General features: G+C 36.2%; 1 protein-coding gene across 4 annotated transcripts in view; it reads right to left on the bottom strand.

Moving 5' to 3' along the window:
• HEPACAM2 (HEPACAM family member 2) overlaps positions 1 to 15,460 on the bottom strand; it is a 44,457-nt gene that overhangs the window by 6,783 nt on the left and 22,214 nt on the right. For 3 of the 4 annotated variants that reach the window (XM_020289824.2, XM_012779645.2, XM_012779646.2), the window contains exons 4-8: positions 14,381 to 14,677; positions 3,966 to 4,091; positions 3,854 to 3,878; positions 3,718 to 3,755; positions 2,283 to 2,356 (exon numbers count right to left, since the gene is read on the bottom strand). In XM_020289824.2, the coding sequence (XP_020145413.2) occupies positions 2,283 to 2,356; positions 3,718 to 3,755; positions 3,854 to 3,878; positions 3,966 to 4,091; positions 14,381 to 14,677 (560 nt within the window). The remainder of the gene's footprint in view (positions 1 to 2,282; positions 2,357 to 3,717; positions 3,756 to 3,853; positions 3,879 to 3,965; positions 4,092 to 14,380; positions 14,678 to 15,460) is intronic. The other variant, XM_012779649.3, reaches the window with a different exon arrangement.

Genomic DNA, 15,460 nt, shown 5'->3' with positions numbered 1-15,460 from the left:
ACTCTGGGTGCCTGCCCAAATTACTCTTTTTTTGAGATCATATATGGAAAAAATCCACATAAAGGATTAACACTTATTAGACTATGTATAGATCTAGCCTCCAACCAAAGTTCCAGGCTTAATTCCCAAAAGTTCCCAGCAAACTTGGAAAACCTCCAAAGGATCCTTACCTCCCTGCCTTTGTTCATGCCTTTTCACATATCTGAAAGGCCTTCTCATCTTCATCACACACAATACTACCTATCCAAAAGGCTAGTTCATAGACTTCTTCCTAGAAGGTGTTTGCGGATAGTTGTCCTTGAAGTGATCCAATTCTCCTACCTAATCTTTGGCTGTAAGCACTTAAGACAGGCATCATTCCTAGCCTTACCATATAATTACTGATGTATAGGACATCTCTTCTATGGAGGACATGTGTTGGCTTTTGCTTGCCTATTATCTTCTCCCCTTTTTAGTAAGAGCAACTTGATTTTCCTCTGGTGAACAACCTTCCCTCGCTTTTAATCCATATGATTTGGATGGAGTCAACCCCACTTCCAAATCCAGGGGTAGGCATGTGACGTAGGCCTACTCAGAGTTACTATAATTGGTTCAGTGAAGGGCAGGTGACTCAATTAAAAGCATTGAGAATTACTGCTAGGACTTTTGCTAGGACCATTGGCATAAAAATGGTCTATTTTTGCTACAATTGGATGTAAACATGGAGCTGTAAGGGGCTTTCACATGGAAAAAAAATTCCTGAGGATAATGCCACCTAAGAGCAGGTTATAGAAAGGGAACTAATCTGGAGGATGACATTACTTGAAAACCTTGGATCTTAGATTCAGCTATTCCTGAAACTATTAATAGAAATAACCTGCTTAGGACAAATAAATTCCGTCCCCTGCCCACATTCTTTTTTTCCTTTTAAGCTAGTTTGTGTTGGGTTTCTATAATGTAGAATTGAAAGATAGGAACACATCGTCAATTTGTTTATGAACTTCAAGGGGCAAAAGGCCTGATCTTTTTAACTTTACATCTCTTAGCATGGTACCTGGTAAGACAGAGGGTCCTTGAGGTGTAATGATTGATTCATTCAATTTCACTTTCCCTGGGCACCTACAATGAGCTGAGCTAAGCACTGGAACCACAGGGAATAATTAGACATAGTCCTTGCCCTCGAGGAGTTCTGAATTTAGTACAAGGAGGAGGTATGAAAATGAACACTTTATAATATAACTTGGGCTATCGTAAAAAAAAACCCAAAATCTATAAAAGTGTTAATGAGCTGATTAGCCCAAAGAAACGTTCTGCATGTCTGTTAAAAACTGATTACTTTTGGCCGGGCGCGGTGGCTCACGCCTGTAATCCTAGCTCTCTGGGAGGCCGAGGCGGGCGGATTGCTCGAGGTCAGGAGTTCGAAACCAGCCTGAGCAAGAGCGAGACCCCGTCTCTACTATAAATAGAAAGAAATTAATTGGCCAACTAATATATACAAAAAATTAGCCGGGCATGGTGGCACATGCCTGTAGTCCCAGCTACTTGGGAGGCTGAGGCAGGAGGATCCCTTGAGCCCAGTAGTTTGAGGTTGCTGTGAGCTAGGCTGACGCCACGGCACTCACTCTAGCCTGGGCAACAAAGCGAGACTCTGTCTCAAAAAAAAAAAAACTGATTACTTTAAAAGTGTTTCCCCCCCCAGAATGGAAAAATGCCTTCAACTGCATAAAAGGTTCCCCCTCACCCCTGCCCCATCTCATGCACCTTTAGGGTAATAATAAAAGTGTATACCTGCTTACTCTGGGTCTATATGGTAACTTCCTTCTGCAGAGCATGAGGTACCTTCAAGGGTATGATCAAATATCTTTGCAATGTCATCAAGACATATGAAGGGGACATGAAGGGGAAACTGAGGAACAGAGAGAGTTCAGTAAAGTGATGGGACACTTTCACCCAAGTGATGCAGGACAATTTAAACCAGGGGTTCCTGATCCTCTATTTATTCAGTTATCTTCACTTTCAACCTAGTTAGTTCTCTCTTCACTGAGATTACCAGGTAGAGAATGTTTATGAACTGGCATGACTTTCTTATTTGTGTTAGCTTTACTCATAAAGGCTGAGAAAGATGCTTTAGCTCCCCAGATCTGGCAACATCATTCCCTATAGAGTAAGTCAGCACTGCTTAGGACAGTAATGGGCAATGCAGCCGTTTGACCACACTTCCCAAGTGTTTAAATGAATGCTGCTTACACCTCTGGTGAAGCAGAATACTACTTCTTGGTTAATCAGCCACTAGGAAAACCAACCCTGGGAACACCAGAAGCATCTGGAAAAGCAACAAATTCATATATTCCGAAGTCATCCAGAGCATCTTCATGGCCTGAAATATAAAACAAATGCTATTTACAAACAAAATGCCTTGATATGCTATTGTTGTTTTTAAAAACCTTTGTAAAACTTATCTTTATTGTCTGTCTTACATGGTATGTGTACAAAATCAATTTAACATTTCCTAATCCTCTATGGTCATATTACCATAAAGCAGTGTTGGAAATCATTCTTTCTAAAACTGAGAATCAAAACTGAATTGGAACAATTATTCTTAAAGCCTGAGGTGGGAACAGCATATTATATATTCAAACACACACATGTGGGCAGGCTTGGCCTTTGTACCAGAGACTCAGTTACCAGAAACTCATGGACACCAAGGCTTCAGCCTGAAGGTCACAGCAGCCCTTGATTCACCTACAGTATCTACTACACTCTGCTAGATCTAACAGGCACAACCAGAACTAAAAAGAATAAATAAATAACTGTAGCTTCCCATACATACAAAATGCAATATAAGACAAGACAATACAATGTCGATATCAATAGTTCCTAACTATCATCTACAGAATGATGGGGGTGGAGGTGGTTGGGAGGAATCAGATGGTCTTTGGGCCCTTCCTAGCTCTGATATTCTGTCATTTGTGAGGAAGGGCTTCCTCTATACGAGGAAGAAGACCCACATTTATTAAGCATCTAGACATCATATTAGGCACTCCACCTATACCACTTTATTTAATTGTCATAGCAATTACTAGGGGGAAGTTTTTATCTCTATCAAATAGATGAGGAAGTTAAGGGCAAGAAAAATAAATTTCCCAAGGTGACTTAGTGGGAAAGTGGCATATATGGAACTGAAACCTGACTCCCTGTGACTCCATGGCCTGAGCAAAAGCTCCATTGTTAACTTACGAGTCAGTACAGTCAATATTGATGACAGTGAGGGTTACAGTGGGGACAAGGAAGCAGCACTCGTCCCTGTCAAACCTCCCTTTGCTCTTCTCTTTGGGAGGGAACTGCCAGCATGAAATCTACCTTAGGAATTAAAGTGAGAGAACGCTTTGGCATTTTCAAAATATTAATAATAGGATCAGTGGATTCAGCAAAACTCAGTGACTCAGGGCAAGTGACTTAATCTCCCTGCTCCTTAGTTCTCTTGCTGTAAAATGGAGTTAAAAGCGCCTTCCAGGTTGATCTCACAGACTTGTGTGACTCACCCAAAACCAGTACAAAGGATAGCACTTTGTAGAGTGAAGGCTCTATTCCAAGGTTAAGGGCTTGCAAATGTTATATTAATATTAGCTTAAATTAATTCTATTACATTACTAACACATTATATATAATAATGGATATCAATAATATTCATTAATAAACATTAACATTGATAATAGCCCTTTTCAGCCTGGCTGTTACCTGAAAACGTTTGAGCTTTCCTGTATTCAGTTTCCGGCCTGAGAAGACAAATAGGTATTTCTGTCAGGGATAATAATTAAGGAAAAAGCATTCAAGAAAAAGAAAAAAACTAATTTCATAGAAACATATGCATTACCTGCCTTCTAGCTTCTGTTTTATAACTGTAATCAAGAGAAAAAGAAACCACAGTAAGATACTTGTTAGTACACATATACAAAACTTTAAAACATTTTTCTAATTTTAACTACCTTTGTGGGGTTGATATTTTTTCCATAGGAATAGAAGACACATGGATATAATCAAAAATAGTGATATTCCAGTTATGCAAGCTAAAGGGGACAATGATTTCCCTTTTTGTGCAAGCTTCTCCAGTCCTAAATAAAAAGACAAATATATTTTTAGTAATAAATTACTATACAACATATTATTTGACTTTTTAATTCTTTATCTTAAATGAGACACTATTGTAAATATGTATGTATATAATGCATATATATATATATATATACACACACACACACAGAGAGAGGGGGAGAGAGAGAGACTAAATGGAAAGAAAGCTCTTACAGAACACACACCAACTAAACTCCCTAGGGATGTTTTGTGATTGGAAATGTGGTGAGCTACCCAGGATAATACTGATAGGTTGTATTATACTAGATGTAGCAAATAGCTCATGTCATACTTCTCTACTGTGTCTCATGTCTCTATTTCTCTACTTAGAACTGTTTCATCTCATCATCTTTACATCCCCAGATGCTAGGTTGTTTCCTCTCTCTCTCTCTCCCCCATTCCATTTTACTCTTTTAGTATAATTCAAATATATACATTTTCTAGGGAGATGGTATGTGATTAAAAGTGCGAGAGGGGAGACGATCATCATTTCAAATTCACTTTACTAATTTTTGACCAATAAAAAAATGTCAACCCTTAAAATAGAATTGTGTGATTTTAAATAAAACACTTAAAGTCCTACCGAGTGACTAAAAGTTTGTTTTCTAAGTCATTCCCTTTATTAATAACACTATATAAAATATGGTGCTAATAACTAACCATCTGCTGAGGGCTTATCATATGTCAGGCTCTGTGCATGATTCATATTAACTGACTGAATCTTCACAACAGTTCTTGTTAGGGAGGGATGATTTTATCATCCCCTCTTATAGGTGAGGAAGCTGAAGTTTGTCGAAGGTCACTCGGGTTATAAGTTGTAGAGTCCAGATATGACCCTGGGCTTTTAACATTTAATGTAGCCTCTCTTTAACTTTTTATTATTATTATTATTTTAGAGACAGGGTTTCTCTCTGTTGCCCAGGTTGGAGTGCAGTGGCATGATCATAGCTTATTGCAGGTTTGAACTCCTGGGCTCAAGTGGTTCTTCTATCTCAGCCTCCCAAGTAGCTCGGACTATAGGCAGGTGCCACTACACCCAGTTTTATTTTATTTTATTTTTTTGTGGGTGGGGTCTCCCTTGGTTGCCTAGGTTGGTCTCAAACTCCTGGCTTCAAGCAATCCTCCTGCCTTGGCTTCCCAAAGTGCTAGAATTACAGGCATGAGCCCTGTCTCTTTAATGTCAATTTAACAAAACTAATTAACTGTGGCTATGTTAAGACCCGCTCCATACTATAATATGTTTAGTCATATAGCTAATTTATAGAGTAGGAAGTAGTTGTAACCTCCACCAAGTGCAAGTAACAGATGTCTTCAGATGTGAATCAGATATTGATGTGGAAATGAATCACGGCGATTGCCTGTCTGTCCAGATTAACGTGGGAGTGAAAGTCATCTGATGCCTCTTCTGTCCTGCAGTAGTGGTAAACAGCCTGGAGAATCCATGTGTCCTGAAGAACACAGTGACTGTTCAGCTCTGCAATAAATATCCAGCCTGCACCTTGTTGTCTTTCACCCTAAAGCCTCTGCTGAGGTCTCCAGCAGGCAAGATAAGCAGGAAGCTTAATCTTTTCCTTTTCTCAGTTTGGACCTAAATACATTCTCTTTTGCTTTTCCATCTGGAATAACTTTCATTTTTTAATCTTCCTATAATCTTTTCATAATGTAGTATAGATCATGAATACCAAACTCTAGTAAACAAGTCTTGGAAACCATGTTATTTCTTCTAATTTCCCCATACAACACTGTTCCAATATTCTCTGTAAGTTCTCAGGAGTTAAACAAGGTTGTTTTACATTTACAGAATTTTTCACTATCTCTGATGGGAAGTTTATACATTTCTGATATGCATTCAGAGAACTGCATTATTAAAATATTCTTCTATGGGATTGTAATAGCTGTGTGATATTTATTGCCTTTAAACAGATTTTAAATTAAACTTTTTTAAACCTTGGATGGAAGAAATAAATGCAAGGTGGCTTAAAATTAACTAGAACGGCAATTTATTGATTCTAGATGTAGAGTAGAACATTATAAAATTTATTAGAAAGATTATTTTTCCTTCTTTTCTCTTTGTTAATAAGTTATAGATTAATTCATGTTCTCCCACTGTTAGAAAGTTTACCTTTGGGTTTGGAATGACTTAGCACTTGGATTATCTCTTTGTGAGGTCTTAGTCTGCTTTTTTTGGGATATTGTGCTCCTGCTTCATAGGTTTGTTCTTTCTAAGAACTATGTAACTTTGGATGAGCCACCTGACCCTCAGAATTTTGATTTTCACATTAGTGAAATGAGGAGGTGAGAGTGACTGGTCTTTAAGTTTTTTCTCTGATACTCTACGATTTGGGACAGACACAGAGGTTTACATGAAATTTATTTTGTAAATAGGACACCATATCCAGTGGCATGCTAGTAATTTAGTTTTTTAAAAATTGCACATATATACATATATTAGTCATAAGTTTTACTAATATAAAAGATTATTAGTAGCACATAACTTACAAATAATAAAATATGCAATACTCTTTATTGTTAATTCTATATAGTCAGTTGATTCTCATGGAATGCTTTTGTTGATTTTTGTGGAACTCTTGTGTCTGTAGTTAACCTATATGTGAAACTCAACTATGTTTTGACAAACTTATACTTCAAATAAATGCTTGATTATTATCCAGTTCAGCAAAAAAAAATCACTTACATCATTGATAAACAAGTATAGTTTCAACATGAATGTGTGTTGACATTTAAAAATAGTAAGATGAAAGTGAAACAACAATGACATACATTGGAACTTCATTCATTCATCAGTGATGTGAATGACTTCTTTGCCATACTGAATAAGATTTTTGAATACTGGAAGAATATTTCCTCAATTTTATGTGACATATCTAATATAATGGCTACAAACACAACACACTTTAAGTTTAATCTGCATTATTATTTTCTCCGTCATTTTCTTAATTGTAGGCAATCTAATTATGGAGCAACATTCTCTGAGTTTTAAAAAGTAGTACTTTCATTATCATTAAGCCTAAAATATTTTCTAATTTTCATTGAGATTTATTTGACCAATGGGTTATTATTTAAAGTATGTTGCTTAATTTCTTTGAGTTGGGAGTTTTCTAGTTTTCTTTCTGCTATTGATTTTCTGCTAAATCTCATTCTTGTAGAGTACAATCCTTTGAAACTCGTTAATTTTTTTATTTTAATGGGTTTAGGGGGTAGAGTTTTTTTAAAATGACCATACAAATGATCATATGAAAAGAAGGTGTGCTCTGCATTTGCATGTAGTATTTTATATTATTACAGTTAGGTCAGGTTGGTTTTCTCTATTCCTACTAAGTTTTTGTCTCTTTATCAGTTACTGAGAGAGAGGGAGAGAGATGTTAAAACCTCCCACTTTGTGAAGTTTTCTATTTTTCTGTCAATTTTTGCTATTTATTAGGTGCACTTAGGAGCTATAGTGTTAGATGTATACAAATTCAGAATTTTTATGTCATCTTGCTGGATAGACCACTTTACTCTTATGAGATGTTCTCCTTTTACGTGAAGATATGCTTCTTATATACATTATCTGATATTAGTACAGTAAGTCTTCATCTAAGATCATTGATAACTTCTTAGAAACTGTGACTTTAAGCAAAATTATGTATAACAAACCCAATTTTACCATAGGTAAGGATTCCTACAGCATACTTCTGTCCACAAAAATATCAGCAAAGTTTTCTAAATAAAGACCCCCAAACATTTCTAACATTAAACATTGACATAAATGTGAGCTATACATACATTTAAGAAAGATTACTAAAACAAGTAAGATCAATATTTACCCAATTATTGGTGAATCAGTGAGTGAGGATGCTTGTCGTGGTGGGTTAAATCAAGGAATAAATGTTTGCAAAGCAAAAATTGGTATGATCACCTCCTACCACCACGTAGTTCAGAAACAATCACAAATCTGATGGGCTTGCTGAGCACTTTCATAGCACATTGTTTATTGTCGTGTATTTGTATGATCATTGTAGTTGATACAAATTTTTATTTGAAAATAATTTATATTCATTCATTCATTTTCTAACCCACTTATTTCAGCTCAGGGTTGTGGTTTGGGGTCCAAGGTGTGGAACTCAGCCTGGACAGGACACCACCATCCCACTGTAGGTGCACTCACACACACTCACACTCACTCAGATTGGGACGATTTAGATGCATCAGTTCACTTCATGTGGATATCTTTGGGATGTGGGAACAAACTGGAGCACCCGGAGATAACCCACACAGACATGGGGAGAATGTGCCAATACCATACAGACAGTGGTCTCCAGGGGAATTGATTTTTTTTTTCCTCATCAATGTTATAACGAAATGATGTTGAACAAAACATTATTAGAGAAACCGCTGTGTACAGCTATGTTAGCTTTCTTTTGGCTGTTTGTACATCTTATTCATTCATTTATTTACTTTAAATCTTTCAGTATCTTTATATATAAGGTGTGTATTCTATAAGCAGCAAATAGTGTTTTTCAATACAGTTTGATAATATTTTTGTCTTTTAGTTGGAATATTTAATGCATTAATACCTAATGTGATTACTAATGTTTTTAAGTTTAGATATACAATTGTATTTTTTCTATGTTTCCTACATTTTTATTTTTTGTCTCTTTTCTTGTCTTAATTTGGATTAATCAGAATTTTATTTTATTCGTCTTTTCCTCTCTATTTGCTTGTTAGTTATACCTTTTTATTTGTTGCTTAGACTTTCGGGATTAAAAAAAAGTCTCATCAATATGAATACTTCTACCACTTATATTTCCATCTTCTTCCATGATGCAGAAATAAGTTTCATATTAAAGATGGATTTTAATATACAATGATTCGATGTTTTAGGCTAGATAAGGCACATCTCCTCCTCTCTCCTACAGTTTTAACTTTTTGTCCCTTTTGATATGTGTTTACTAAAAATGATGTTCTCTCCTGCAGAGGATCCCACACTCTTCCCCTCCCCCATTCCTTCTTATTTCTTCAAGCTCCTTCCCTGTTGCCCTCTTGCCCCCTTGGCCTCTGTTTACCCTACATCAGAGAACCTCCCTGTAGTGACCAGTGCCTGCCAGCCCCAAACCTTGGCTGTTGCAGAAGCCAAGAGCTCTTCCCATGGAGAATGAGGAATACGGATACTTTTTTTTCTTAGAACAAATGATCTTTCTTGTTAGGCCCCTTCTCCTCTAGATCATCCTGTCTCTCTGCTTTTAACACTGCCCCTCTATCCCAGAACATGCAAGGTTTATGAGGTCTAGCATTTGAAATTTGTTCCCTTTCACAAAATAAAAAATGCCAAACATGTCAAGCATCAAATAAAGGGGCACAGTTGCTGTGGTCTCAGCCCTAGGCAAGTGTGTTTTGGAGAGATGAATCCCAACTTGAAAATAAAACAACAGGGAAATTCTGATCCTATTGCCACAGAGAATATACAAGATTCCCTAATGCCATTTAGGACACTCACTTTTTTCTCCTTCCAGAGAGTTTACACTATTCTTTAGCACATAGCATGCCATTCTTCCATTATTTAAACATGATTGACTCATTTACCAAAGCCCTAGTGCAAATGCTATTTGCCCCCTCCTTAGGCAAACAAATAAAATGGAATAACATGTTAACTGCAAATATGGGCAAGAGGTGTGGTATCCATGGTATCGCAACCCTGCTGTTAGAGAAACTGCACCAACAGGACAGCCATATGCTACTAGTCAGTGTATCTATTTCTAGATCAAAATGGAGTCCTACGATCGCTCTTGTCCAATCTGTTCAATGATTGTGGCAGCTGACTCATATCCTACAGAGATGAAGGCGCCATATTGAGTGTGCTATTTCCACACTTCACCATGGCCCCACCTGACAGACACAGTTATTCCACACTAGATGCCAAGCAGATGTCACCTAAGGTCTCAGAGTCTGCCTGTCAGGGTTATAGTTCTGTCTCAATTATCTGCAGTGGCCTATAATGAAATACATCTCCTGGAGGCATTGACTTGAGTAATTTCTAGATAGAAGAAATTAGTAAATTCGTTTTCTGGCCTTGGGTCTTTTTCCTGTTCACTTCTTTACAAAAAGATGTGGAATATAAATAATTATAAAAAATGGTAGATTTTCAGGACACAGACAAACTCAAAATGTTTCTATTATGACTAAATCTCAAGCTAGGTCCATGTGGCCCTAGGAAACTCTATTTATAAATTTGATTGCTTTCATTAAAAGTGAACATTTGAATTCTAATCAGATGACTACATTTCCATCAAAATTTTCATTTTATAAATACTGCATGTCACAATAGCAATTTAGGCTCAGGTAAAACTTTAAAGTAGGGACATTCGCATTCAAGGAAATCCTTAATTAAGGTAATGAAATGAATTGTTTTTCAAAATACAAATGCAAATTTACCATTTTAATAGCTATTCTTTCCTTGAAGCATTATAGATATTATTTTTAGTTACAGATATTTCATAATTTCTCTTTAATATGAAATTATACACACATGTCATAGACAAATAAGAGTATCTCTATGTATATAGTATTAAATTAGATAGGTGATGAGAAAATATAGGCTATTCTCTATATGTGTAACCCTATACATATGTTTTAGAAAGTCCATCGTCTCATCAATATTCTCAGTTACATCAAAGGAGACAGTTTGTATAGTGGTTAAAAAATGAGAGCTTTGAATTCAGATATTATTTTATTACTTACTAGTTGTGTGACTTTGCCCATTATCTTTGTTTTCTTTAGAATATCTCCACTGAGATATTCTCAGTGAGATACCAAAAGGTCAAGTAATATGTCTAATTAGATGTGAATCATAACCTACAGTGGTGGAAGTCGTCATTTGGTCTAGTCTTACACAGGCAGAAAAACACAAAGCTAATTGTTACTTTCTCCAGCCTTCTTCTCTCCACTGAAAATCTCCAATAAAACTTTTGATTATTTCCTGACCTTATTATTTTCTTTCCATATCTGTGACCTTGGAGTCATCTTTGAATCCTTTTCCTTTGCCTTTCACATCTTATTGCCGAAACTTTTTGGTTGACATTTTTTGTTTCATTAAAAACAAAGAGGTTCATTTATTTTATACAGCTTGACTCTGCCTACATCAAACACCACCTTGACTCTGGGAACAACTCAAAAGCTGGCACTTTATCCTTTTAATTGATTTCAAATTCTCCACAGATCTTAATGTAGTTTATGTAGCAGAGTGGATGATACATAGGGCACAATTGATAGTTACAAGTGATGGTCATTTATAATTGTAGGTTGGTGTATGCTTAATCTGCATTGCGAGAGTCATTCATTTGGAAACTTAGAAAAGATCAAATATTTAACAAAACACATCAATCTTATTCATTTCTTCGCCATTTCACCACTGTTTGAGTTAAAGTTCTGTGAACATTTGGGGGTTGGAAAATAGCTCTAAAAACCACAAAGAGGTCACTGACGTTGACAACTCTGAATCCTTCTGAAAAATAAGCACCTGCTCTTCTTATTTACTATAATAACAAATGCTTGGTCTTTGTACAGGTCAAACAGGTTTTTTAGATTTTGCAAAAGGCAATTATTGGACGTGAAGACTATAGCTGTCTTTGGACACTGGTAATAAGATCTTAATCAAATATTGGGGGCTTCATTTCTAATATTATGAAAATATCTTGGCTAAATATTAATGAAGAAAGTTTAGGCAGTGGAAAATCTTTAACTATAGTACATGTCTACATATTATAGCCATGTTTTCACTTGCAATGAGCATGAGGAACAAGTTTAAAATGACATCTGGATTGCTATTAAACTATTTTATATGCTGAATTATGGCTTGCTTTACAATTATGTCTTGGTTAGCTACTGGAGTGAAAAGCTGGTTATGACTATTAAAAATTTGGTAAAATAGAGAGCAAAAGATATACCATAGCTGTTTACTTGTTTTTGCCACCCATATTAGATTATGAGCAGGAATTTTATTAGGAATTTTTATTTTTCATATGGAATTCTTAGTGCCTACTCCAGTATTTGGTCCATAATAGGTACTAAATAATGAATGAATAAATGAGTGCCAAATTTATATCACCCTAAACACACATATGCTTTGAGGGCCTACGAGGGAAATATGTTATTATCTTCTATACAATTACACAAATGAAGTATAATTCAGGTAAGAATCCTAGAACTGCATTGTCCAATATGGTAGCTACTAGACACATGTGGTTATCTACATTTAAATTAAAATTAATAGAAATGAAATACAATAAAATTTTATTTTCTTAGTTGCATAGTCACATTTTAAGTGCCCAAAAGCCAAATGAGGCTAGTGGATGCTGTATTGAACAGTGCAGATATTGAACATGTCTTTCATTGTAGAAAGTCCTACCAGATAACACTCTTACAGAGAGCGTAAACTTTTCTTCATATTAAAAACAAAACCCCACCATGACAATATATAAATTCTAATATACGCAGATGATTTTACAAATATATATACCCTTGACCTTAAGGAATTTTAGGAGGACCCTATCCATTATACATTTCCTCATCACAACTGCAGATTTATGATAGTCTTATAATTCTTGATGGCTCTTTAACAGCTTTATAATAAATTCACAATGCTATGGAGGAAAAACATCTCGAACAAGTGGTTGTCACACCTGTGTATGCTAAATATTCTGGCTCCCAGGTATTCCCTGCAAGATCCTGATCCAGTAGGTCTGAAATGTCTTAATGAAATTACATTCTTTGCAACCTTTTCAGATGATTTTGATGCAGGTAGTGCAAGGGTCACATACTGAAAACATTAGCCTAGGGATTATAAGAATTCATTTGTGTCATTGCTTGCTTCATTTATTCAACAAAAATTTATTGAGTTCCTCTCTGTTATGGGTCCTATTCTAGGCACAGGCCTATAAAGATGAAGGAAGAGAAGGCGTCAATGGAAAAGGTATTAGTGAGTGGTGCCTTTTGTGAACTTGGTCCTCCACCAATCATAGGCATCTTAACTACCACTTCCTCCAGAGCTTTTCCCCAAGTGGAATCCAGTTTGTCTTTTCTGTATGCAAAGAAGAGTTGTAGAAAAACTCAACAGTAGTGGTAGAAGAGGAAGAAGAAAAGGGAGAATGAGTAGGAGGAGGGGACATAGAGGGGAAGAGGAGATGGAGAAGGAGGAGAAAAGAAATATAGAAGTAAAGAAAGAAAAAAGAAGAAAGAAGGAGAGAAGAAGATGGATCTGAGAAAGGAAGGAGAATGGACAGAACTTGGTGATTGAATGTTGGTCAGGGTAATAAGCAAGAGGAAAGAGTCTGGGGTGACATTTAGCTTTCTGTGTTAGGTTGGTAGTTAGTAGGGCCATTCACTCAAACAGAGAATACAGACAGAATAGCAATTTGGGGGTAAGAAGCTGGTGTAGGTTTGATACATTAGACCTGTCTTCTGCCTCTGGTACTTCCAAGCAGAAACATTCAGAGGCAACTGGGTATGCAGTTTTAGAGCTTTACAGGTATGGATTTGGAATGCACCAGTGTTACATGAAGCCATGGCAATGAATGAAATTATACAGGAAATCATATAGGAGAATTAAATCATACCATAAAGTCAGAAGAGAAGGCTTGGAAAGATGGGGATTTTGGGGACATCAATATTTTAGCAGTGATTCTTAACCCTTTGTTAATTGATGACCTTTCTGAAAGTCAGATGACTGCTAAAGAACGCCAAATTTCACAGACTTAAACAATTTTGTAATTTCCAAGGTGTTGAGACCCCTGCTGAGAATGTCCACTGATTTCAGTTGTTTAAACAGCGAAAGAGGAAGAAGAAACCATGAAGGACAGTGAGAAGGAGAGTCAAATGGGAGTATGAAAACCAAATTTCTAACTCACGGAGGTTTACTCATCTGACCTGATGCAACAGTAGAAATAAATCCCCTAAATAAGCAGCCTGCTTCTCTTATATTCCTGTCTGTAAAATCAGGAAAGCAAGAATGCACACTTAGAGGTAATTTATTGAATTCTCTTTTTCTTCACAGTCCCTCACAGCCAGGAATTTAATTTCTCCTCTATTTCATTTTGGGTTTTCTTTCTTTGAGTCATAGAAACCATGGCTTAATTAACTTAGGAAAGAGAGCTTATTAGAGTATACGAGTAGTTCCACAATGATTTTCTCCTCCACGTAGTTATAAGATAGGGGAGAAGCAAGGCCAGCATGCATTTGTGTTTTATTGGGATCCTTTCCTTTCATGCACACTTACCTATAGAAGTGATTATAACTGTGAAACGAGTTTCATCTCGCCTTCCAGTTATGTTGTTGTAAGCACAGCACACATAGTCAGTTGTCTTCTGGGCTACTTCCTCAGAAGCAACTTCCAAGCGAGGCCCATGCTTAATGACATATGTTGTATTGTCAGCCCTCTGGATCCAGGAGTAGATGTTGGGGGGATAAGAATCAGCAGAACAATCAAATAGGATGGCTTCTCCAAGGTCAACAGTAAACACTTCCCCTACTTTCAGTCCTTTATCAGAATTCACTTGAAGTCCATAAGGTCCATCTGCATCAATACAAAAAGAAATAGAGGATAACATAAATAATCACAATATAGTTTTTGAGTTTGGGAGGGCATAGTAGCATTTTGGTTCCCTTGAAAGTCTTCAAGTTAGCCTCGGGCAAACAGGTCCTCCTTTAGACTCCTAATAAATGATGAGGATCTAAATATTATATTCCTATATCCATGAAAATGGAAATTATTTGAGATGAGATTGAACTGCCTTAAAATAGTAAAAGCCTGAAATATAATTTTACAAACACTGTCATCATGATTGTGATGCTAAGTTTTTTGAGCCCTGTATTGATAAATCTGCAACCTTGTTAGACATATTTAATCTTTCTTTTTTGTGTGTTACTGGCTTATTTTTTATATGCTGCCTTATTTTATTTTATTGTTTTTAATTGACACATAATCATACATATTTATAGGATACAGTGTGATATTTCAATACATATATACAATATGTATTGATCAAATGAGGGTAATTAGCACATCCATCACATTAGATACTTATCATGTCTTTGTGTTGGAAACATTCAAAATCCACTCTTCTAACTATTTGAAAATATGCAATAAATTGTTGTTATTTACCCTATAGTATGTAGAACACAAGAACTGATTCCTCCTACCTAGTTGTATTTTTGTGACTGTTAATCAACCTTAGATTATCCCTCTTCCCCTACCCTTCTTCACCTTTGCTAAGCACCATTCTACTCTCTACTTCTATGAGATGCCTTTTCAGCCTTCACATATGCAAGCTCAATCTTTCTGAAACAGTTATTGGAC

This window comes from Microcebus murinus, chromosome 9 (assembly GCF_040939455.1).
Source record: "Microcebus murinus isolate Inina chromosome 9, M.murinus_Inina_mat1.0, whole genome shotgun sequence".
NCBI classification, from domain to species: domain Eukaryota; kingdom Metazoa; phylum Chordata; class Mammalia; order Primates; family Cheirogaleidae; genus Microcebus; species Microcebus murinus.
Note: the sequence above shows the minus strand (reverse complement) of the source record. Positions and strands in the feature narration are given on the sequence as shown.